The 26,241-nt window shown below is 46.1% G+C and overlaps 1 protein-coding gene across 1 annotated transcript; it reads left to right on the top strand.

Annotated features, from left to right (window-relative positions):
* Positions 1–12,050: 12,050 nt before the first annotated feature.
* On the top strand, positions 12,051–26,020 carry LOC105861705 (uncharacterized). Its single transcript, XM_075993981.1, has 3 exons — positions 12,051–12,348; positions 12,496–12,643; positions 25,576–26,020. Exons 1-3 carry the CDS (start codon positions 12,051–12,053, stop codon positions 25,766–25,768), a joined length of 639 nt encoding a protein of 212 aa, XP_075850096.1. The 3' UTR covers positions 25,769–26,020.
* The last annotated feature ends 221 nt before the right edge of the window (positions 26,021–26,241 follow it).

Raw genomic sequence — 26,241 nt, 5'->3', positions numbered from 1 at the left:
CACTCCGCCTGCTTCTCCTCGCGGAGCCGTGACTCACCCTTGGGAAGAAGTTAGCAGAATTCCCCCCAGCGCATCCTGAAGCTTTACTTGGTTGTTTTGACCATGGCATGAGACTGGAATATATCCCAGGGGCTGGCCTGGGCGAATATGCACCAAAGCTACGCCCCGCTCCTGGATACCCCTCGAAACCCCAGACTGTCCGCGGACTCCTGGTGCCTTAGTTGACCAGAGTTCACTGACTCCATACCCAGCACTGGGAGCCTGTGAGGTGTTAGACCCTGCGCTAGGAGCTGGGGATTTGTTTTGTTTGTTTGTTTTTTAATTTTATTTTTTAGTAAGAGCCAAGGTCTTGCTCTGTTGCCCTGGCTAGAGTGCAGTGGTGTGATCAGAGCTACCTGCAACCTCAAACTCCTAGGCTCAAATGATCCTCCTGCCTCAGATTCCCAAGTGGCTAGTACTACAGGCATGTGTGAACACCCCTGGCTAATTTTTAAAATGTTTGTAGAGATGGCGGTCTTGCTATGTTGCCCAGGCTGCTCTCGAACACCTGCCCTCAAGCGTTCCTCCTGCTTCAGCCTCCCAGAGTGCTGGGATTACAGGCATGAGCCACTACACCTGGCTGAGCTGGAGATTTGAACATTCTTAGAAGATATCCTCATTGCAAATTGCTGCATGTCACAGATATCTGTGGTCACGAGAGCCAGTTGGGAGCACAGTTTTAAATCAGTGATTGCCAGGATCTACTCAGTACTCCCAGTAAAGCCCCAGGGAGACTCCACATCCAGTTAGTGCTCTAAGACCCCCCAGCCTCCCAGCAAGGAGGGCTTTAAGCCATTCTCAGGGTCAGCCTCGCCAGCTGCATCAGTCTCGTAGGGCTGCTTCAAAGTTCCAAAACCTGGATGGATTAAAACAACAAAAATTTATCAGCTCACAGTTCTGGAAACTAGACATCCAAAACTGAGGCATCCACAGGGCCACGCTCTCTCTGACCGATCTAGGTGAGAATCCTTCCTTGCCTCTCCCAGCTTCTAGTGTTTGCCAGAATTCTTGTTACCACACAACTCATATGGCCGTCTTTTCCCTGTGTCTTCATGCCATCTGCCACCTGTGTCTCTGTGTCCAAATTTCTTGTAAGGATGCTGATCATATTGGATCGGGACCCACCTGACCTCATTGTAACTTGATTACTTCTGTAAAGACCCTATTTCCAAATCAGACCCATTCTCATGTACTGGATGTCAGGACTCTAATCTTTTTTGGGGGCGGGGGGAGGTGGGGAGTCACAATCCACCCCATAAGACTATTCTTGGCAAGATCCACAGCAACATAAACTGTGGCAGAAAGCATGAACTGTGGAGCTAGAAAGACTTGGTTTGACATTAAGTCCAAACCTCTCACCAATTCTCTGAACCTGTCACATCATTGTGACCTGAACCTGCCGAGTGTCCTCTAAAACAGGGACGATAATACTTACCTCACTGTGTGTGTAGAAAGGAGTCACTGCTGATATATCTAGCACCTAGAATGCCTGGATCAGGGATATTTGGTTCAACCAAAAAATATATATATATATATATATCTACATATATAGTCCTTACCTTGAGAAGCAGCCTATGGGCAGCAAAGATGAGATGGACCTAAACAAGTGATTACAACATATTATGACACCAGAAATAATGGGAATATGTACAAAGTACAGTAGAAGTAGGGAGGAAGGCCAGGGAGGCTTCACAGAGGAGGTGACACCTGGAGAAGGTTTTTAAAGGTTAAGAAGAGTTTGGCAGGCACTGGCATGGAGGTGTGAAACAATAGGCCCATTCAGGGCCCCACAGGCAACCTGGCACTGTAGGACTGTAAAGTGCAGGGGCAGGAGAGGTGGGAGGTGAGGTGGAAAGAGTAGGTGTAGAACAGATCATGGCAGCTTCCTGTGCTCTCCAAAGAAGCACTGGCTTTATTCGTCTCCTGTGGGTGGCAGGGAGATATTTCAAGGCTTGGGGGTATCAAGTCCTGGAGGAAACAGGTAACACATTTAAACTGGGTGACCCGGTTTAATAAATGGGCTGTGCAAGAAGGATGGAGAAGGGCTTCGGGAAGCAACAAAGGGCGGTGCAGCACCCCAGCCGTAGCAAGAGCAGGGAACTGTTAGCACATCCAGGCTGGAATAGAGAATGAGAACCGGAATCTCAGGTAGCTGGAGGAGCAGCCACCTGCTGGGGACATGGGCTTTGGTGGAGGAAAGCAGCCACTGACAACCCGGGAGCTCAGTGGTTAAATACCCCAACCTCTTCCCACCCTGCAGTCTCCTGACCCAAGTACGAGTCTGAAGGCAAAGCAGCTCAGGTGGCAGAGTTTGGGGACACAGATCCCCAGGACATGGAGGGGTCTGGAGGGGCACAGGAAGGCCGTCCAGACTGGAGGTCAGCGGGGGGCTGGAAGGTGGCTGGGTGCAGGGACTTGGTAATACCCTGGCCAGAGATGCTTTGATGCTGAGCTAAAGCTTCAGAGAAGGTTTGGGAAGGCAAGGGCAGAGCTGAAAGAAACCTAGGAGGGTAGAATTGACCATATTTGGTAACCACATAATTATAGAAGATGAAGGAGAAGGAAGAGTCTAGAAGTTTAGGCTTTGGGTGAATGCATGACTGTTGGTGCTGTTGATTCAGGAAGAGAAATGAAGAGGAAAAGATTTCCATTTTGCCTGAGGGCCTGCGGGTGGGGGTGGGGGGAGTGTGGCACTAATAAGCTCAGTTTGGGACTTGAGGAGGAGTCAGAGGGACGTCCTAGTCAAGATGTCCACAGCAGTTGGAGCTGGCATCTGGCAGGTCACTTGTGGAGCCAAGGCTGCAGCTGCTTAGCCAAGCAAATGTCACGTCGCCTGCTGAGAATGGAGATTCGGTCAGGGGCTTGAGGAGGGAGCTGCCAAGTTCAAGAGGGGCGAGCAGTTTGGGAGTGTCCCGATGTGACTTCACAGCTGTGTTTTGTGAAAGACAACACAAATGGCCCACGCTGGGGCGACTGGAGGGCGAGTCGTGGGAACTGCCAGGGAGGGAGGACCCTGTGAGTGAAGGAGATGGAATTCGAAACTCCCTGTCTAAATCAAGAAAGTGGAACTTATGGATGTTACACAAAATCCTTGCAGGTGCTCCTGCTTTCGTTTCGTTTGTCTATCCTGGACCCGTCATCTTCCTGAACCCTTCCAGATGTCACTGCCATTTCCAGGAAAGTCAGGGGCAGAAAGCAGCAGGGGTGGGGACCTTGGAAAGTCCCTCACTTTGGAAAGTTTTGTGGACACACTGGCTCCTGCTCCCCCATCTCTTCTGGAGAACGGTGGCACCTGCTGGGTGCAGGGGGGAGGGGGGCTGAGCCTGAGCCTATGGCAGGAACATCAGGGACAAGGAGACTCCAGGGGAGGTCTTGGTGGCCAGGGTCCCTGAGGGCTTCTAGCTGGTGTCCCATTGGCCAACGAAGCCACAGCAGGGAGCGGGGGCTAGGAGTGCAACTCCAGAACCAGCCTCCCAGGGGCCAAACCCCTGCTCGGCCAGTACCATTCAAGGACCTGGGCAAGTGAGTTCCAGCTTCTGTGGCTCAGTTTCCCCATCTGTAAAATGTGAATCATAATTGTAGCTTCTTCCCAGAACTAAATGAGTGGAAAGGCAGACACCTGGAAAAGGTGGAGTATTACCCTTCGGCATTGTCTGCATTGGCCCGGGGACACGTGGCACAGCAGGCAGCCCCTGCGGACTCTCTCCCGCCTGGTCACAGCCACACTGGCCCAGGCCAGAGCTTCTCCGGGTGGGGTAACGCAGAACAGATGCTGCCTGCAGGAAGCTCCATGCCTGAAAGGATAGGGGATGGTTTTTTCCAAATTTGCTAATCCCGTGAGTCATTCCTCCTCCTCTAGGGCCGAGCCAGCAAAGGAGCAGAGCCTGGGGGTTTTACTGCTGGGGGGCCAGACGCAAGGAAGGAAGCAGAAGGGACAGCCAGCCTGCCCCTGGCTCTCAGCTGTTCCGCGCCTCTTATGTCTTTACTCCATAAACATTTACACCACACCCAGAGCAGGGAGTTGCAATGCAGCCCGATGGTTAAGTCATGGATTTTTCAAGCTGAACTGCCCAGGTTTGAATCTGACCTCCGCTATTTCCCAGTTCTGTGCCAGGTTTCCACCTGGCCTCTGCCTTCTCACCTGAACGGTGGGGATGATGTCACCGTATTCCCTTTGGGGGCTGGTGGTGGAGAGTGAGCCATTGTTTTAATGGTTGACTCTATCAGTGTTTGTTGATACTTTTGGCCGTGTGGTCCCCATCTCTGCTGCCTGCCTCTTTCCGAATCTCCTCCTTCTCCCATGTATTGACGAGGGACTGCTCTACTCCAGGCACGGAGCCAAGTGCTGAGATGAGTGTGTGAATAAGAGAAGTCAGTCTCTGCCCTCAAGCGTGTATATATAACACCTTTTGTTTATCTAGTCATCCATCGGTGGACACTTGGGTTGCTGCCACTTTGGGGCTGTTGTGAATGACGCTGCTATGAGGTTGGGTGTACAACTCTAACCTTTTCCTTTCACATGTGAAAAAAATTATAATTAAGGAAAGTGGACTCAAAAAAGGCATAACGGAAGGACTTAACCTACTAGGGGGAGGGAGCCAGGAAAGGTTTTCCCTGGAGGAAGTGATTTTTTTTTTTTTTTTTTACCTTTTTTAAAGCCATTTTGAGGCTTGAGGAAGTGATATTTTGGCTGGAATCCAAAGGATGAGAAGTTAACAGGGTCAACAGTAAGTGAAGAATAGTTTTGTCTACTCTTCAGCCCTGAGTCAGAAGGAGGCTTGGGTTGTTCCAGAAATGGAAAGGGAGCCAGTGTGATGGGACAGAGAGATCCAGAGAGGGGGTGGGCCTTTGGGTGGGCAGCACCCAGATTGAGCGCTTTGTAGGACTTGTTACAAATGGGCTATTTCCTAAGAGGGGTGTAGGCAAATGAAGTCCTTTAAGCAGGAAAGTGAAATGTCCAAATATAGAGTTTTCTAAAACAATCCAGCCATAGTGGGAGGAATGAATTGGAAGTTGGAAGGGGGGCGGGGTAGCAGTGACTGCAGGAAGACCAACTGGGTGCCACCACCATAGTGGCCCAGGCAAGAGATGCTGGTAGGCTGGATTTAGCAGGTGACAATAAGGACGACAGAAATAGATGTATTAAAAAAATACTAAGGAGACAAAGTCAACATAGTTGAATGATCGCTTAGCTCTCAGGAGTAAGATAGAAAGAGGTATCTGGTGGACCCCCCATGTCTGTGGGCAGAGCAAGGGAGTGGGTGTTGGTGGTGTTTGCTGTGACAGGAAACAGTGAAGAAGGCATGGGTTGGAGGTGCATGGGAATTCTTCATTTGTGTTTTATTTATTTTATTTTTAGTTTTTGTAGAGACAGGGTCTCACTGTGTTGCCTAGGTTGGTCTTGAACTCCTGGCCTAAAGTGATCCTCCTGCCTCAGCCTCCCAAAGTGCTGGGATTATAGGCGTGAGCCACTATGCCTGGCCCAGGAATTAGTTAGTCTCAGCTTTGGACATCACAAAGTTGAGGTCCCAAATGACATGTGAGCTCATGGTGGTGTTGGGTAGACAATCTTAGGTTCTCCGAAGAGAGGTCTTATGTTGACATGAGACAGAGCTGGAAAGACAGGCTGGGCCATGTTTAAGACAATGATGGTAGCCAACATCCACCGAATCATCACTGTATGGGAAATATGATCATTATTCATTCATAGATGGGGACACTGAAACATGGAGAGGCTGTGACATTTACCCAGGATCAAACAGCTCATACATGTCAGTGCTGGGATGTAAACCCAGGCAGTCTGGCTGCAGAGTCTCCCTTGAACATTCTGTGATCCTGGAATGCTAGGAGACCAGGTGTGCCAGCCCATCCTTTTCCTTTTACACGTGAAAAAAATCATCAAGGGTAAGTGACTTGCCCAAGGTCATCCCAAGTAAGTCTGGCAGAGATGGGACCATAATCCAAGTTTCCTGACTCTCCGTACATCCCTTGCTATCATACATTCAACTTCAAGTCTTTCAGACTTCTTTTCCCAAATTAGATAGTATTAAATTTTTAAAAAATTATTTTTCTCTATTTTCTAAATTTTCAGTAGGGAGCATGTGTAATATTTATAATGGAAAAAACAAACTTGAGAGACGTCAATATTATTAAGCAGAATCCACCTGACTTGGGTTTAAGGGAGGCATACGGGGCATCTCAAGGGGAGAAAGGACAGACGATGAGACAGAATTGCCATATTTGCCTTTGATAATTTCTAGCAAGTCTTTCTGGGGTATTTCTGCCCTGGACCCATTGCAGGAACTCCAGTCCTTAGGATGTAAAGGCAAAAGGGGAAAGGTCCTAAGGGATGTTACAGGATGGCATACTGGGGGTGCCTGGGGGTCTCACTGAGGTCAGGTCATTTTCCATGAAATCCCCGAAGTCCTGGCCCCACCCACTCCCCACCCTGACTGGAAATGATGGAAATGATGGCGGTGCAATGAGGAGAGCAGAGGTCCAGGCTTGCAGGAACAAGACATCCTTTTACTGTCAGGCATAGCCAATTGATTCAGATGGACAGAGGTGCTCTAAGCAATTGTCTCATAAGGATAGCAAGAGGAGGAAGGTTATCAAACCCGGATGCATTTCACCAGACTGTTCTCCCTCTAGCAGGTGTTTTGGACTGAAATAAAACAATGTAGGTTCAAAAAATCAGTTTGATCAACGTGGTTATTCATCTTGGACTGTTGAGATTGCTCATTTTTTTTTTCCTTTCTTCCCCCATGTTGTCTAATTCATCAAGCCATCTGCCACTCATCATTCAAATAAAATTTATATATTTATATCCCAAGTCATTCAAAAAAAAGGAGTTGTTGTAGCTTATGGAAAGAGAAAATCCCAGACAATAAAACCAATGGTATATGAATCAAAAAGGAAAACAGTGCAGAAAAAATTAGAAATCAAATGTTCATTCTAGGCCAGGAGCTGTGGCTCATACCTGTAATCCCAGTACTTTGGGAGGCCAAGGTGGGAGGATCACTTGAGATTAGGTGTTCAAGACCAGCCTGAGCAACATATTGAGACTCCATCTCTAAAAAACAAACAAACAAATATCCAAATAAGCCAGGTGTGGTGGCTGGGACCTGTAGTCCCAGCTATTCAGGACACTGAGGCAGAAGGATCTTTTGAGCCCAGGAGTTTGAGGTTGCAGTGAGCTATGACAACACCACTGCACTCTAGCTCAGGTGACAAAGAGAGACCTGTCTCAAAACAAAAACAAAAACAAAAAACCCTCAAAACCAGAAAAAAAAACCCAAATGTTCATTCCAGCTGCTCTAAGGGAGCCTAATGCCAGATTCGAAGCATTATGATGGTCAAGATAAAAAAGGAAACATGATACACATTATCTCTCAATCAGAGATATGTGATCATTTCCTTTTCTCTGATCAGTAGAGTTTCCAGGGAAAACTGCTTTCTTTGGTACCAAACTTAGGAAGAAATTTCCATTATGCCACATTGTAGAAAGATAGAGGGCATAATACTTTGACAACAGTTTGGAATCACATCAAAATTTTTTCAAAGAGAAATTCACATGACCAGTTCTTATAAGGACTTTTGATAACAGTGGGAAATCCTAACACTGAAGTTTAGCCCAGAGATGCTGACTCAGTGTGGACATTTGCTCTGTTCTTGAATTGGATTAAGCTTAGATTGGCAAGCATTTCTGGATGCAGATCCTATTTTCTTATGTATTAGTCATTCTTTTGCATCTTCAAAAATGGGAACACTGTGTCATCAATGTTGTTATCGAATTTATTATGATTTTTAACAGGATGCAGTTTTGGCTGAATCCTGTGACATGTCTCTAGAGACCTATCTCAATGCCTGCAATGATGATTAACAAGGAGGAATTGGGGAAATAATCCTTCAGACATGAATCCATTTAACTCCGTCTCATCTGATCTATTTATTTATTCCTACTGTGTCTCTTTTCACGATTGAGTCATGATGCATACAGGAGATGCAGAAAATATAAATTACAAATCAGAACAAAGCAAAGAAATTCAATACGGAATCAAGACCAGGGGGGACGTAGGGTGCGGTTGGGCAGAATGGGGGCATATGAAGGGGATGAAGTGCTACTGTTGCTACAGACTGGCTGCCTGTTGGCTTTGGGCTTCCTGGAGGGGAGGGGTCAAAGTTCACTTTTTTGTCCCTGATCCACAAATGTCTTGATGAAACACTATCCTTTTCCTCTAGTGTCCCCCTAACCTACAGTCCAATACCACCATGAAACACTGAAGATGATATGATTTGCTCTTTTTGATCTAACAACAGCCTCCGGTGACTTTCACTTCCATTTCTCAGCGCTCTCGGGGAACCTCGGCTCTGTCTCCTGCTCCATTCTGGTTTCCACCGCATGCTGAGAATTTGTCTCCTTTATAACTTGGACTCGCACGTGGCTTTGCGTTATCACGACCCTGATTCCATCCACCTTGGAGTCTTTTCAAACTTGCACACCTCTACTAACTGGCTCAAGTGGCCATTCTCGAGAGTGACAATCTGGTTGGTCCAGTTCATCAATTTCCACCTGGCCATGGGGCAGGTTGACCAGCCAGCCTGTGAGTCAGGTCACACTGTCCAAATTATGAGCTAAGGGTGCAATGGGGATGCAAAGGGAGCTGTGGGTGAAACCAGTTTCCTTGCAATGGGGTTTAACACATTAACTGCCATGAGAGTCATATTTATTTTAACTCACTCTAGTTTTGACTCAGGGGATGCATGAAGGATATATAAAATCTCCCTTGTTACAATTACACACTGACAAATCTAAAAATGTGGATTAAATGAATAGAAGTCAATACATGTCATTTTTCTATTTATGTTTACCTTTAGATTACACTCAAGATTTTTATACTATTTTCATAATAAAACACTGTGGCCCCCAAGGAAAATTTTCTGATATTTTTGTGTAGCAGTCAATGTGTTAAACATGGTGAGATACCATCCATTCACCTGGGAGAGGGACTGAGCACAAGGGTGGGGAAACTAGCTGCCCTCTTGCCTCTGTTGCACTGGTTTATAAAATAAAGATAGAACAAAGACCTAGGTCTTTCTTTTTTAGAGATAGAATCTCACTCTGTCACCCAGGCTGGAGTGCAGTGGCACGATCATAGCTCACTGCAGTCTTGAACTCCTGGGCTCAAGCCATCCTCCTGCCTCAGCCCCCTGGGTAGCTAGGACTACAGGCTGCACCACCACACCCAGCCCTTTGCCTTTCTGGAAAACTTTTCTTCTGAGTTGCTCAAGACATTCTGTTCAGAAGTATGTTAGAGGCGTTGGGGAGTATTGCAGTAAATAATCTCTTTGAAATGTGGTCAACACATAGACTTCTGAATATGTTTGACTGTAACCATCCCCTCCACCTGATTGCTGTGTAGATCTTTGTTATTCAGACCGAGGTCAGCCCAGGGCTTCCCCTGGCAAGCCCCACCCGAGACCTACTGAATCTGAATCTGCATTTTAAGAAGATCTAAGGAGACTAATATTTGCATTAAAGTTTGAGAAGTGTTGATTATAGAGCTAACTTTGGGAAACATCGAACAACTCTAATCAGTGATTGAGGCTTCGAGAAGTGATGAGTTTTGTCTGAAGTCCCCTTATCAGTCAGTAGAAGATTTGGGATCAGAATCTAAATCTCATGAGTCCAGTCATACACACTTGCCACCACCCCATACTGTCTCCCCATCTAGGAAACAACTAGGCTTGGTTAGATCATTCTTAGAGAAGAAAATTAACATGCGATTAGGGTGACCATATGATTTATCATCCCAACATAGTCACTTTGAGAATGCAAGAGAGCACCATTAACTACTTCAGGACAATAGGTGCAACCTGACACAGGTGGTCGCTCTATATACCTGGAGTTTTTTCTAGTTTAGAGGCCTCTCACACTTATTAACTAATTTAAACAGCATAAATATCCCCTGGGTAATCTTAAAGTTCTAACTTTTAAATAAAACCTGGTTCTCAAGCAAAAAAAATATATATATATACACAACAACCCATTATAATAGATAAATCACTATCTAACCTAAACAAAACAAAGAGCCAGCCCAAATCAGCAAAATAATAGAATGGGGGAAGTAATCAAAGATACACATTTAAAATGATTTTGAAATTACTTTGCTTAACCCATTCAATAACCTAAATAAATTTGAAAACCTGGATGAGATGAGTGGTTTCCCTGCTGTCATACCACGGCAGTGGCCAAGCTGGGGCTGGAAGCTACATCTCATGGATTTCTGCCAAGTCATTTCCCTATGAGTCAACCAGACTTCAGAGTCTGGTTTCTGAAACTGTTATTCCAGCACCTTAATTCGGAGCTGAGATGTCTGGATAGTTTAGTGGGAACTTGGCTCTTCTACAGGATGGGAATCAGATGATCTGAAGAGGTATCTGCTGAATGCACCTCTTAGGACAAACCTCCACATGCCCCCTTGGGACATCAGCTTTACCTGCCATGCTCAGACCACCTAGTTCTAAAAATAAAAAGCGGGCATGTCCCTGATCCTGAAAATCCTAGTGTTAGACCTGGGAGATCTCATCTTATCAAAATTTTAGCTGGCATTCCAAATTTATACTATCTTTAATGATTTTAATATTACACTATCTTTACACCATCTTTAATAATTTCAGTATTATTAATAGTAGTAACAACAACTTATATTTATTCATTCTTTATTCCTTTATCCCCCCTTAACAACTCTATGAGGTAGGGTTGCACCACCCCCGTTTTATAGAAACTAAAGCACAGAGAGGGGTTAAATAACTTGCCCAAAGTCACACACAGATGGTAAGTAGCAGAGTTGAGATTTGGCCTCAAGTAATCTGATACTAGAGCCTATCTGTTACCTCCAGTTATTACTCCAACAGTTCTCACAGTATTCTGAAAATAATATATATATATATATCAGACTCTATATGTGTATATATATATCAGACTATGTATACATTATATATATCAGACCATGTGTATATACATCAGACTATGTGTATAATGGAACCACTAGGCATAGTAATTTTTAAAAAAGAACCCCAAGAGACTTAGAGAAACTATTGCTTATTGGACATTCACTATGTCTAGATCACAGTTCTAAGTGCTTGCATATGCATCAGCTCAGTTATCTTAAAACCAAAAACAGGGGAGGGGGATGAGGGATAAAAACTTACTGATTGGGTACAATGTACGCTATTCTGGTGATGTGCACACTAAAAACCATGACTTTGGCATTACACAATTCATCCATGTAATAAGAACTCTTGTACACCCTAATATTTTGAAATAAAAATTATTTTTTAAAAAAGTTTTTTCTGAACATTTAGTCTTCTGTATTCCCAGAAAATATACCCCTGGTGTATTTGTTTTTGATTACGAAAATGCAAGTTTGTAAAGATGTCAGTTTACTTTGTATTTATGCATGGAAAAAAAAACCCACCAAAAACCAAAAACAAAACCAGGACCAAACAAAACCTCCTCCACCAGCAGGGTGCAATTATTCTCACTGATAGGATGAGAGAAATGAAACTCAGAGAGATTCCGTAGCTTGCTTAGAGCCTACAGCTAAGTGGCAAACCTAGGTTCAGAGCCAGCCCATCTGGCAGGCGAGCAGCATTCTTCACCATCAACCACACTCACTGCCAGTCTTAATTCAGTCGTCGCAGCACCTGGCAGGTGTCATTTCCCACCCACTCTCTTGCTTTTCCCAGGTTAGATGGGGAAACTGACGCTTAGGAAGTTTAAGGAACTTGCTAACGGCCCATCAGTGACGTGGGGGCGGGCTAGCCAGGGACCCAATGCCTGTTCATACTGTTTCCTTTTCCCCAGGCTTTAGTGGTGCGGTCCAGGGTTCTGCCTCTGCGACAGGTCGGCCCCTCGCGCCCCCACCTGCGCTCTCACCTGAGGCTCCGCGGGGTGCGGGCCGAGCCGGACACCGCCCCCTGGTGGCGGGTGGGCGCACGCGCAGCGCATGCTAATGAGCCCGCGGCGCCGCGCGCCCATTGGCTGGCGCGGCTTCCAGCTGCCGCCCGAGTCCGCGGGCGCCCGGGGAGCGTCGAGGGGCCGCAGGCGGCAGCCCGCGCCCTGCCCCGCCCGCCCCGCCGCCTCCCCGCAGACGCCCGGCCCGCCCAGGCGCGCGGGCCTTCGCACCTGCGGGCGCCTGCTCTCCCCTCGCAGCAGTGCTCCGGTTGTGAATCCATCCGGGGTCCAGGATGACAATCCGACACCAAGGCCAGCAGTACAGGCCGAGGATGGCATTTCTGCAGAAGGTAACCCTGGTCCCCACCTGGGCCCTGGCGGGGGGCGGGGGCCAGGTCTGCGAAGTGCGGGGGAAATGCTGGGCAGGGGTGGAGGGCGTCGCTGTGGTCGGTTTGTGCTGCTTGATCTTATTAAATGACTGGTTGTGATAAACACAGCATCATCTCAGGTTTCCAAGCCGCCTCTTGGTCCTGAAGGCTCGGCGCTGCGTGGGCACAGTGTGACGGGGCGGGGAGCCTGTCCCCAGGAGCAGAAGGGCATGGCCTGCAGTTCAGCTGGGCCCGCCCCAGCTCTGAGTCACATAAGGTAAGGAGACGCCCACGTACTAATGTCATAGCTCCTACACGTTGCCATTTCTGGACCTGAACTGCGGTATTTGAAAGTTAAAATGTCTTGCACGCAGACCACAACACACACGCAGCTCCGGGGGCCGTGCTCACCGTCTCCATTGCTCGGGGCCCCTTGGTTGGGTGTGAGTCTAAATGTCAGGGTTTCCTTGTGCCATAACCTCACTCTGCACCATTTCCCCTCAGCATACGCTGAGCACTGTTCTATTAATAGTATCGGGGACACAGCGGTGGCCAGAACCGGCAGGCCCCACCCTCCAAGACCCCACTGGCAGCTTTATGGTGCCCAGCCATGGGGGATGTGGGCTGACTGAGGTTTGGGCCCACCACAAGCGACCTCAGTGGGCACCTAGTCAAATACACCTACTTTCTAGATGAGCCAAGCTCACTCAGCCTGCCAGTGGCAGAGCGGGAGGTAGACAGTATCGGATGCTGTTGGCATCCTACCCAAGAGCAGGGACTTCTACTGCAAGTGCCAGACCCTGTGTGTCCAGGGGCTTTTTTCTGGCCATAGGAACATGATTGGCACATGTGTGGCCACAGTGCCAGAAAGTAGATGCCCCTAGGGTCAGCCTGCAGCTGACAATGAAAGGGAGATGCTTGATACATAGCAAGCTTCCTCCCCTCTTGGTGGGGCCCTTCTGGGGTGTTCTGTACTGTTTCTCCCAGAGGCTCTCAGTAGGATAGAACTCCAGCCACCCGCTGGGGTCACCTGCTTGTGAATGTATCCTGTCTTGCCCTCCCTACTTTCCCTGATCCCACTTCCCCAAACACCTACTACCACTTCCCGGGATCAATCTCCCCGACAAGCTAAAAGATAGCTTTGATTATTTTTATTTATTTTTTGAGACAGAGTCTCACTGCCTGCCCAGGGTAGAGTGCCGTGCATCAGTCTAGCTCACAGCAACCTCAAACTCCTGGGCTCAGGGGATCCTTCTGCCTCAGCCTCCCGAGTAGCTGAGATTACAGGCATGCGACACCATGCCCGGCTAATTTTTTCTATATACTTTTAGTTGGCCAATTAATTTCTTTCTATTTTCAGTAGAGACAGGGGTCTTGCTCTTGCTCAGGCTGGTTTTGAACTCCTGACCTTGAGCGATCCGCCCGCCTCGGCCTCCCAGAGTGCTAGGATTATAGGCGTGAGCCACCACCCCCGGCGATAGGTTTGATTATTATCCCCATTTTACAGGTAAGGAAACTGAGGCAGGGAAGGGCCAACACTAGAAGAATGGCTGGCATGGAACAGTAAAGCAGGTGTCACGACAGTGGTGGCAACACACAGTTAAGACTGCAGTGAGCAGGAGCTTCCGAGTCTGTGTGCGGAGCAGGGGAGGCGTCATGGAGGAGACAGGCATGGGGCTCGAAGGATGCCGCCTGCAGCATCTGCCGGCCGAAGGCAGACCCAGGCAGCAGGAGCAGCGTGTGCACAGGGGTGTGTGAGCGTCTGGCGTGATTGAGGGCAAGTTGCTCGCCGTCGCTGAGCTTGTTGTACAAGGGGAGCGTGAGGTCGGACAGGCAGGCAGAGGTGGATCACATGGTCCCCTACCCCTTCCTTACAAAGAGCAGGTGAGCGATGTGGTCAGATCTGGGTTCAAAATACGACTCTGCTGTGAGGAATGGGTGGGATGTCTTCCTTTCCCTGAGCTAAGAGAGCTCACTCAGGGTCCTCCTGTGCCCCCTGCAACTCTGGTCTCCTGGGAAATGACAGCTTCCCATGGGGCCAGGGCAAGCGGTGACAGTGAGGAGGAGTCCTTCTCTTGGGATTCCTGAGGCTTTCACACCTGTGCCTCGATGGGGTTGATGCAGCCCTGGGCGAGGCAGCGGATGCCACACGGTGAACCGAAGAGCAGGGCTAGGCAGCCTGCTGCGGCCTCTGGCACCCGCAGGCTCCTGTCCAGCTTAGCACCTTCTATGTTCTAGCAGCCCTGACCATTTAGGGGTGAGGTGGAAAAAAATTCCTCTGGCCCTTTAAAATGCTTTCCCATTTGACTTAAGGAAATAGTTGGGCTTGGGTCAGGACCACAAGGATTAAGGACCTTCATGAGGCTTGGGTGGAATTTAGAGTTGCTTGTATCATTTTTACATTCGCCATTTAGCAGACATTTACTGAGCACCTACTATGCGTCAGATATTGTTAGATGCCGGGATAACAGACTTTGAGGCGCAGTCCCTGTCCTCGAGTGAGTTACAGTCTAGGAGTGGGAGAGCATGTCATTTATAGGCGGAGGCAGTTGGTGATGGCCAGCAGGCAGTCCTGCTTCTGGAGGGGGATTCTGGAAGACTCGAGAGACTCATCACACTGGTCATTAACAATGGGACAGAAACGGGGGACGTTTTCGAGGCTGGGCACAGCTGGGGGGCGTTGGACTTGGGCCTTTGAACTGTGGCTGGCAGCACTGCAGTCGGGATGCGAGTCGCCCGCTCAGAGAGTGCAGTGGTTCGGGTCACTGTTTACGACCATGCACAGCAAAGTACAGGATTATGATAGCTCCCCGGGGAGCCCTCTCTGGGTTATAGGAAAATTCCAGTCCTTGAGATCTTATGGAGAGTGACAGCCACTCACTAAGAGAGGAAACTGTGAGCATGGGGTGATGGGATGTTGAAGCCATCACTTTCTGATGCTTTTAGTGACTGTCTGGGTTCTTTGAAATGCTCACTGTCATACCTTAGTCAGCTGGAATCTGAGCTGGGAAACACCAGGCCTGAGGCAGGGTCACCTAGGGGCAAGATTGACCCTGTGCTTGCGGCATTCGTTGGAGGCCCCGGGAAATAGTGGAGAAGTCAGGATTCTGGGAGAATCGGGAAGCTGTGGTCTGGTCAGCAGGGGCGGGGCAGGGCGGGGTGGGGAGGTGACATTGTGGGAAAGGGCTGGGGGTCTTCACTGTGTCTGATGAAAGAAGGTCCCTCAAGAGAGATGCACACAGGACACAGAGATAAGGGGGCCTGGAGAGGGGCCACAGCAGCACTTAGGGAGCCTGAGAATCAAGGTGGATGTTCTCCTGTCATAGGTGGGCAGGGTTTCTGCTTGCGACAAGGAGATGGCCAAGATCACCTCTCTGAGACCATTCCAGACCCAAGGAATCAGTTATATATTTTTTGTACTTTCTCTTCTTTCCTTTTTTCTTTTAATTTTTTTTTTTTTTTTAATTTTTAAGAGACAATGCTTGCTCTGTTGCCCAGGCTGGAGAGCAGTGGTGTGATCACAGCTCACTGCAGCCTCAAACTCCAGTGCTCAAAGCGATCCTCCTGCCTTAGCCTCCTGAGTAGCTGAGACTAATGTACTTTAGACTTACAATTTTTAAAGGGAAACTTTCAGTGCATTTACATAGGAAAAGGTCAGAGGAAAACTATTTTGTGCCCTAACGGGAAGACCTCTAAAAACATCCATGGCACAGGTCCCCCTCTTCCCAGCAAACCCTTCCTTTGTGCAGAGTGAGACTTCCCAGCTGGAAAGCAATTGGCCCCCATTTATTATGCCTTTAATAATAGCTCTTGTTAATCCCTTTGAAGGTTAGTTTCAAATTCTTCATAGATTGATTTTTTTAAAAAACACAAAGGGAAAGGAATGAAGCAGCTGACATTTTTATTAGAGAAGTTTAAATTTCTAACTGGCAAAGCAGGCACAATCCTCAGCTCCCTCTGCCTCCCTGCTAAGAATTTGGTGGTTTTACCCCACAAAGTACAATAGGTACAAACAACCTGAAAAGTCACGCCTGCACGGATGAGGGAGCATTAAGCCCTGACATCAGAAACTAGCTGGGAAGGAGGGGACAGCTGGCTGCTGCTGGAAGGAGTGACTCCCACAGCCCATGGCTGCTAGGTCCCCTGGCCATCCCTAGAAGCAGTGGGGCCACCTCCCAGTGCCACCCAACTCCCTCCTGTGGTTGTCTCTTTGCTCCCCTCTCTGCTGCTGACCCCATGGCTGACCCAGTGACCTTAGAGGTTGCCAGGCACTGACACTGCAGAAGGCCAAGGACTGTGGCTCCAAATAGAGCTGAAATGAATAGTTTCTTTTCCAAAACAATTCTGTGAGCCAAGAAAGTGTCTATGCAGATACGGCGTGCAGTCAGTCCTGCACAGGGAGCCCCAGGCCTGTCTTGCACGCTGTCTGAGCGGCTGGCATTGTGCCCAGAGCGCTGAGTGCTGAGGCTGTCCTCACAGCCTTCACTGTGCACCTGATCTTGGCCCGGTTCTTGAGATTGTGGTTCGGCTGCAAATGCTGGTTTGGCAACAAAGACTGAAATAGGAAATCTCACCCCTTAGTGTTGGCTTAAGCATTGTCTCTCCTCCTTGGGAAGGTGGGAGGCTTCCAGAAGCAGGCTGGCTGAGGGCGAGGTAGTAGGTAGAGTTTTTCTGATTCAGTTCCCTCTGTGTGATTATTGCTCTTCAATGCAGCTAGGTCAGTTGATACCTCCTTCCTCTATACCTGGCTACATCATGCATGGGTTCCCTTTAAAGTCCACTTCCTCCAGGAAGCATTCCTTGACCATCTGTCTTAGTTCATTTCCTGCTATAACAGAATCCCTGAGACTAGGTAATTTACAAAGAAAAGTTGTTTATTTGGCTCACAGTTCTGGAGGCTGGTAAGTCCAAGAGCACAGCGGCAGCTTCTGGCCCTTGCTTCTCTACCGTGTCATAACATGGCAGAAAATCAGAAGGGCAAGTGAGCACGTGTAAAAGAGACCTCAGGGCACCAGCTCACTCCCTCAAGAACTAACTCATTCCTGAAAGGCATTAATCCATTTATGAGGGCTCCACCCTCATGACCTAATTGCCTCTTACAAGGTCCTACCTGTTAATACCGTTCAATGAAGTTTCCAACACCTGGACTTTTGGGAGACACATTCAAACCATAGCACTATCCTATGACTGTTGGCTCTTCTGAACTCCTGTGCAAAGGATACGTATGGATCACATGGAACACACTTTATTCTGTGCTGTATGTTAGTCATCTCTTCTCTGTCTATATACTTTACCAGCCCAGCTCCTAGAAGACAAAGATTATGTTGTTTATTGGTAGCAATCATAGAATTGGATCCATAAGAAGCATTCAGTTAAGTATCTCTCATTGCATTAAATTGTCTAGCTGAGTTTTTCCTATATAGCTTTACTGGCTGGTACCTAAAGGGCATATTGTGATAATAATAACCTGTATGACTACCACTCCCATCCCAACTGTCATCATTCCTATATTGCCTTAGAGATTATATAACTGTTTCACATTCATATCCATCCTTTTAAGTAGATGGAGCAAGTCTTAAATTTCTTTCCCTAGCAGATGAAAACACAGAGGTTCAGAGAGGTCAAATGACTGGCCCAGGGTCATACGGCTGACACTTTCTATTTCTCAGCTTCACTGAGTCTAGGAAAACCAGTGATCTCATTCAGACCACAGGTACATGCATGCATGTTAAACAGGCTTTGTGAATGGAGCACTCACACAATGTTACGAAGAATTATGATCAATTGCAGAAAAATAGGCACTGAAACAGTTGCTATTGAAACAGTTGAAGATTGAAGGTTGAAACAGTTAAACCAAGAGGGAGCAAACCATCTGGATGGTTTGGTTGATAGGAGCCAGAGTTGGTTGCACTTGAGGGTCCCTCTGGGTGCAGTTGCAGGCAGCAGGAAGTGGCCCTGAGGAGGGTAGCAAGGACAGAGTTAATGGCCGAGGAAAGATCTTTGTTCCTCCTATAGTTCTCTGCGTATACCCTGATATTTCTGGCCTCCATCCCTTTGCTTATGCTGTTCCCTCATCCTGGAATGCCCTTCCTTACTCACCGGAGCTTGAGGCTACATGTCCACTTGTCTCCTAGACATTTCTCTGCATCCGTTCTAGCAGCATGGCATAAACTGAAGTTTTCCTCTTCCAAAACAGGCTGCTGCTTCTACATTTCTATGTTGGATACTGATACCACTATTTGCTTGGCAGAGGGGTAGGAAACCTTGGAAACATGTTCTCTTGTCCTCACCAAATTGTATGCAATCTCCCAGTACAAGAGCGTCCACAGCTATAGTGCTTCTCGCGACCATACTCTCTTCCCTCCTGGCTGCCTCTGCCTGGGCTGTTGCTATAACCAGCTCACTGGTCTCTCATCTCAGCATGCCTTCCTTTGTGCTACCATCTATGGCCTTGTACAGCAAGGCAGACTATGTTGCTCCTCCCCGAGAGCTCCCAGTTTCCTCTGAAATGACACTGAAGGCCTGCTGTGTCCTGGGCCTTCTCGCTCTTCCCCATGCATACCACGCATTTTTATCCATGCATGCCTCTGCACATGCTCGTTCCTCAGTCGGGAATGCTCCTTTTCTCTGAAGCAGAGGCAATAAGTGCTCACCAAATATTCCATGTGCTCTAAGTTAGAACTAAGGGGTCATGAGCAGAAGTGATGTGTGGGCTTCTGGGCCGAAGCCTTGAAGGGCAGGTGTGAGTTCTCCATGTTTTTCTCTCTTCCCCTGCACGGGGGTCTTGAACGCATGTGATGGAGGGAGGAAGCCCAGAGGGCAGCAGCCTGGGCTGCTGAGTCAAGACATCAGGGGCGTCCTGGACATTGCCCAACTTGAATTAGCATTTTCGTAAGAGAAATAAACCCTTGTTGTGCTAAACCTTTGTCACTGCAGCATAACCTAATTTATCCCACTAATGCACTCTCATTTTCTGCCAGTTAAAGGCTTCATCTTTTAAGTCTCAGCTTAAATGCTCTCTCTTTAAAAGCCTTCCAGAACCAACCCACCTCCAGGCAGAATCAAAGTCTTTCCTAACTTGTAACATGGTGTGTAACTTGTGTCTATTTGACACTTAGTATTCTGGTTGGTTATGTACACATAGAGTTAGTGACACAGAATGGTTAATTAAGAGCATGAATTCTGGAGCCAGATTGGGTGCACACATCAGCTCTGCCACTTACCAGCAGTGGGACTTTCGATGAGTTACTTTATCTTCCAGGACCCCTGATCATATTTGCCTCCCAGTATCTAGCAGAGCACCTGATACCATAATTAATTATTAAGTAGTACCTGTTTGCCAGGCTCCTGTTTTGTTTTGTTTTGTTTTGTTTTTTAAGAGATGGGGTCTCAGGGTCTTCCTCTGTTGCTTATCCTGGAATACCAGGAACTGGGGACAAAGACCAAATACTTATTTTTTTTTTTTAATCATACCACAACAAATGAGACTGGTCTGTAATTTTTCTTTCTTATAATATCCTAGTCCAGTTTTTCTATCAAGATTATGTTGGCCACATAAAAAGAGTTGGGAAGGATACTCTGTTTTTCTATTCTTTGCTACAGTTTGTGCAAGATTGGTGTTACTTCTTTAAATATTTGGAAGAATTAACTGATGAAGCCATCTGGGCTTGGAATTTTCTTTGTGAGAAGTTCTTAAATAATAGGTTCAATTTATTAGATATTGGATATTCAGATTTTCTTTTTCTTCAGTGGGCTTTGGAAAATGCATTTTTCAAACTGCATTTTGTCCATTTCATCCAAATTGTCAGTTTTTGTTAATATTCTCTTATCTTTTCCATGCCCATAGGATCTGTAGTGACATCCCTTTCTAATACTAAAAATTTGTGGGTTTTGTTTTTGTTGATCAGTATTGTTTGAAGTCAATCAATTTAAACAATATTTTCAAAGAACCAAATTTTGATTTTCTCCATTGTATATTTGTCTTCTATTTTGTTGATTTATAATCTTTATTACTTCCTTCCTTCTATTTTCCTTAGTTAGAATTTGCTATTCTTTTGTTCTTAAGATAGAAGAATAGGCCAGTTGCGGTGATTCACACCTATAACCCTAGAACTCCGGGAGGCCGAGGCTGGAGGATCACTTAAACTCAGGAGTTTGAGACCAGTCTTGGCAAGAGTAAGACCCTGTCTCTACTAAAAATAGAAAAATTAGCCAGGCATCGTGGCACATGCCTATAGTTCCAGCTACTCAGGAGGCTGAGGCAAGAGGATCAAACTTGAGCCCAGGAGTTTGATGTTGCAGTGAGCTACAATGACACTACTGCACTCTACCCAGGGTGACAGAGTGAGACTCTTGTCTGAAAAAAAAAAAAAAGGTAGAAGAATAAATCATTGATTTTCAGCCTTTCCATTTTGTTAAATAAATACATTTTTAAGTTTATAAATTTCTCTGTATGCCCTACATTAGCTGCATCTGATAAGTTTTTTTTTTTTTTTTTTTTTTTTTGAGACAGAGTCTCACTTTGTTGCCCAGGCTAGAGTGAGTGCCGTGGCATCAGCCTGGCTCACAGCAACCTCAATCTCCTGGGCTCAGCGATCCTACTGCCTCAGCCTCCCGAGTAGCTGGGACTACAGGCATGCGCCACCATGCCCGGCTAATTTTTTGTATATATATTTTTAGTTGGTCAATTAGTTTCTTTCTATTTTTGGTAGAGACGGGGTCTCGCTCAGGCTGGTTTCGAACTCCTGACCTTGAGCGATCCGCCCGCCTCGGCCTCCCAAAGTGCTAGGATTACAGGCGTGAGCCACCGCGCCCGGCCCTGATAAGTTTTAATAACTTGTGTCTTTTTTTGGTCACATTCAGTTCAAAATATTTTGTAATATATGTTTGGATTTCTTCTTTAATCTATGGATTATTTAGAAATATAATTTCTAGATAAGTGGAAATTTATCTTTTTATTATTAATTTCTGACTTAGTTCCATTCTGGTCAATCAATATTCTCTGAATGATTTCAATGTTTTGAAATTTTTTTAAAACAAATTTTCTTTATTGGCCACTACATGATCAATTTTGTTATGTTTCATGTACACTTAAAAAGTAAATTCTATCATTGTGGGTACAGATTTTGATCTAGAACCAAGTCAAATTTGTTAATTGTGCTATTTAGAGCTACATCCTTACTGCTCTTTTATCTTCTTGTTTATAAGCTATTGAAAGGTGTGTATTATAGTCTTCCACTATGATTATGGATTTGTCTCTTTCTTCTTTGAGTTAATTTTTGCATTATATATTATGAAGTTATATTATTCAGTATATACAGATTTATGATTTGGTATCTATCTGTTGGATTGACCCATTATGATATGTACCTTTTTATTTGTAGTAATGCTTTTTGCCTTAAAGTCTTATTTGGTACTGATATAGATATACCTGCTTTCCTTTTGTTAGGGCTTAATGTCTCACTCTGTTGCCCAGGCTGGAGTGCAGTGGCATGATCGTAGCTCACTGCAGCCTTGAACTCCTGGGCTTAAGTAATCCTGTCTCAGCCTCTCAAATAGCTGGGACTACAGCTATAGGTGCTCATTACCATGGATGGCTAATTTTTCTTAGTTTTTTCTTTAGAGATGATGTCTCACTATGTTTCCCAGGCTGGTCTCAAACTCCTGGCCTCAAATGATCCTCCCACCTTGGCCTCCCAAAGTGCTGGGATTACAGGTGTGAGCTACAGCCATGATTGGCTGTTAGAATTTTATCATCTATGTTTTCCCATCCTTTTACTTTAAATCATCTGTCTTCATGTAAAGTGTCTCTCTTAGAAGGGTTACATATGGTTAGATTTTGTTTTTTCTTACCCAGTATGACAAATTTAGTCTCTTATTTAGATTATTTAAGTCCATTTAAATGTAAATTGTTATGGATAAAGTTGGGTTTATTCTTACTATTTATTTGTTTTCTACTGAATCCATCTGTTTATATTCTTTATTGTCTTCTTTTAGATTAATAAAATATTTTCTATTATTTTATTTTCTATGTCAAACGTGTTAGTCATACATTCTTTTCCTTTAGCTGTTATCCTAGAGATAAAGCCAGATGCAACCTTGACTTATTTCTGTCTAATACAAATTATTATTATATTTTTACCAGTTGCCCAAAACTTCTATAACATTAGGAAATTTAGTTTCATTTATTCCCTTCCTCGTTTTGTATTGTTATTGTATATTTTTGTTATATCTACACATATATTTATAATAAATTCCATAAGACTTTATAACTGTTGGGTTGACACTTAATATTCATTAATAATTACCCATATATTCATCCATTTTGGTTTCTCCATTCTTCCCTGCATTTCCATGTTTCTGACTAGGATCATTCGTTTTTATTCTGCAGACTTACTGTGAGTTCTTCGGGTCTATGTTAAAAATTTCTGCTTGTTGTTTTATGCTATTAGTAGAAAAATCATACTTGGCCCAAATATGGCCTTTGTCCTTTGTCTTATCCACCTTCCTTATTCAAATCATTCTCAAACATAAAATTGGAGAACTCTATAATATCTCTTATGGGGTGAGGACAAAGACCCTAAAAATCATTAATTGAGAATACTGCATGAAGGCGAGGAAGACCAAAGTAGAATAGTATTATGATTAAGATGTCATAGATGTGTACATATTTCTAATTGAAATATGGTATTTACTCAGAAAACACGTGCAGATCAATACGTTTTCACAAACAGAATGTAGTACATATATCTTAAAACACTAATTTCTCTTTAAAGAAGCAGAATCGTGGATCTCATGAACACATTACTTACTATTCAAGCAGATGGCTTCCCGAGCAAATGTGTGTGACTTTGCACCAGGTGGTTGTCTTCATCAGACCTCCCCGACTGTCCCATCTGTGACTTGATTTCCTTGTTCTTGTCAAGGTGCTCGCCTCGATTCAGTTTGTCTCTGCGTCTGGCAAAGGAGCCAAGGTCATCAGCCTTCTGGCTTCCTTCTCCCTGCGGGAGGGAGCCATGCTGCATGACCCTCTCTCTGCCTGTCGTTCCCAGCTGAGCTGGAGCCCTGATGTCATTCATGGCTGCTCCAAGAAGTGGCTTGGTCATGGCAGTGCGGCCTCCCTCTGACTGCACCATTTATTAGCTGTGGTTTAGCCTCCTGGGGACTAAAAAGGCTTGTGACAGCGATGACTGGTCCAGCAACAAGAGCTTGAACTGTTTGGGAGGGAAGACTGAACATTAAAATTTTAGCGGTCACCATTCATTAAGCACCAACTGTTGTCAGGTTCTCTGCCTGAGACTTCTTTACACAGTGTTTCATGAATCCTCACAATAATTCTCGGATTATTACTATCCCATTTAAAATAAGGAAATGGAAGCTCAGAGAAGTAACTTGCCTGAGGTCACACAGCTAGTGAATGGCAGAGGGTTTGGATCAGCCTAACTCATGCTCTTTGCTGTAGGTCCAGCATCTTCTCATGTCTCAGCTGCTGACATGCTGTGACTCAGCTGTTACCATTTTCCCTGGAAGCCCTGGAAAGGTCACCCAGGCCAGCTGTCACTGGTTTATAGAATCGATGGGGAGACTGCGGCTTGGATCAGGTCAGTGGTTGTCATCCACACCCACGTGCCAGTCATCCCAAACCACCCACACTTCTCCAATGGTATCAGGGTGTCCCCACCTCTCTGCCTTTGCTACCAAGTTTCCCTCTGCTGGAAGCCCCCTTTCTCCTCTTTTCAAGCTGTTAATGATCTATTCAGCATCCAAGTGTCACCCCAAACGTCATTCCCCTCTAAAGCCTTTCCTGAGCTTCTGCAGCCCAGAGTTCGCCATTTCTGCTGTGCAGAGGAGAGTTACCACTGCAGGCCTGAGACTGCTAACCTTAGAAAGTCTTGCTTCCAAGCTTGGCCCTTGGCTGGTGTTTAGGAACTTGGATTTCAGGAGAGTTCCCATGATTTCCTGATAAGAGTGGCTCACTGTACCCAGACTGTTTGTGCAAACAATGCGGTTTATGTTGAACTCCTTCTGGAGTCTGGAATCTCGGCACATGCCAGGCAGGGGCTGCCTACATGGCCAGCCCCCAACAAAACCACTGGATGCTGAGTTTCTATTAAGCTTCTCTGGTTCTCAACATTTCATACTTGTCATTACGCACTGCTGGAGGAATTAAATGTGTCCTGTGTGATCCCACTGGGAGAAGACTTGGAAGCCTGCTTGCAACTGGTGGTTTCTAGACTTTGCCCCATGTGACATTTCCTGTTCCTAATTTGGCTTTGTATCCTTTCACTGCAATAAATCACAGCCATGAGGATGACTGTATGCTGAGTCCTGTGAGTCCTCCAAGCAAATCACTGAACCTGGGGAGTCTTGGGTGGTCTTGGGAATCCCCAACACACCTGCCGTATGCCTGAATATAGATTTCTGTCAATGCTCTGGTTTATGTGTCCCTCACTCCCACTGTCACAAAGGTAGGGTCTGCATCTTCCATGTCACTCCTGAGTTGGCATGAGATTCAGTTCTGTCTCCCACCAGAGGATTTTCCCAGGTGGGTCACCTAAACATTTAAGTTCACAAGTCCCCCATAAGCCACATGTGTCATCCAGTGCCTCAGAAAGATGTAGAACAGGAAGTGCAGATGCCCAGCGCGGCTGACTTCAGGGTTCCTTTTCTAGGGGAAAAGGAACTTTTGCAGTAGTCCAGAAAACTATCTTTTCTCCAGGTGACTGCTCAGATACAAGGAGACGAGATCCAAATCAGGTGGATGTGAAAACCAGCCTGCCTGAGAGGTCTCATTCCCCACAGGAGCCACTTTGTCTTGTAACAGCTGTATGGGCATGGCTTCTGGGGCCCCTGCAGTTGTGAGTCACCACTGTCAGGAAAGCCCAAAGCTGTGGCTTCCTATCAGGGATTATAGTTCTCCCAACCAGATGCAGTGGACCAATCAGGGGTCACTTTTCCCTTAAGTATTACAGTATATCTGGCAAGAAAATTGACATGCCACCTTAATAGGTCACCAAGGAAACAGAGAGAGAGAGTTACGGTGGCCAGCCTCCAAGACCATCCCCCAGTGATCCCTGCAACCCGTGTTCATGCCGTCTCACATTACAGCCTGTGCAATCACACTGGGGAAATGATGGTGTATGACTTCTGAGGTGAGGTCATAAAAGATATTATGGCTCTTGCCTTACTCTCTTGAATCGGTTGTTCCAGGGGAAGTCAGCTGCCGTGCTGTGAGGACGCTCCAGCAATCCTATGCAGAGGCCCACGTGGTGAGGAACTGAGGCCTCCTGCCACCAGCCGTGTGAACGCACCAGCATGGAAGTGGATTCTCCAACTTCATCCAAGCCTTCAGGTGAAGAAGCCCAGACCAACATCTCAACTACAATCTCACGAGAGACCCTGAGCCAGAACCACCCAGCTAAGATGCTACCAAATTCATGACCCATAGAAACAGTGAGATGATAAGTGTTGGTTGCATTAAGCTACTAAGTGTTGTGGAAATCTGTTACTCAGCAGTAGACAACTAATATGAGAGTTGGCTGAGGGTCACATTCTCACTCAGTAGTGGGCTTTGTTAACCCTTTGCTCACTGTGGTTTACTTAGCAAATTTTTGATGAATAAAGAGTGAAAATGAGCACAAAAGTACCCAAGAAATTTTTGTTCTTTATTGGATGAGGGAAAGGTCTGGAACTAAAATAAGGTAAAATTGGGAAAGGGTGATGAGGATGGTCAGAATGTTATACAAGCAGTGAAAATGAATGATCCAGAGCTAAACACAACCACATGGATTAATATTTGCTACATAATGTTGAGTGAAAAAAGCTAATCCTAAAATACAGTAAGACACTCTTTTGATAGTTTTTTTTTTAAAAAGT

This window comes from Microcebus murinus, chromosome 18, assembly GCF_040939455.1.
Source record: "Microcebus murinus isolate Inina chromosome 18, M.murinus_Inina_mat1.0, whole genome shotgun sequence".
Taxonomy (NCBI): Eukaryota; Metazoa; Chordata; class Mammalia; order Primates; family Cheirogaleidae; genus Microcebus; species Microcebus murinus.
Note: the sequence above shows the minus strand (reverse complement) of the source record. Positions and strands in the feature narration are given on the sequence as shown.

Bases quoted from the DNA above. Each gene is read 5' to 3' on its own strand.
- LOC105861705 (XM_075993981.1), top strand. From the start codon at position 12,051: ATGCTAATGAGCCCGCGGCGCCGCGCGCCCATTGGCTGGCGCGGCTTC. The intron at 12,349-12,495 runs GTAACCCTGGTC...TGATAAACACAG, and splicing joins GGATGGCATTTCTGCAGAAG to CATCATCTCAGGTTTCCAAG. The intron at 12,644-25,575 runs GTAAGGAGACGC...CGGTTGTTCCAG, and splicing joins CCAGCTCTGAGTCACATAAG to GGGAAGTCAGCTGCCGTGCT.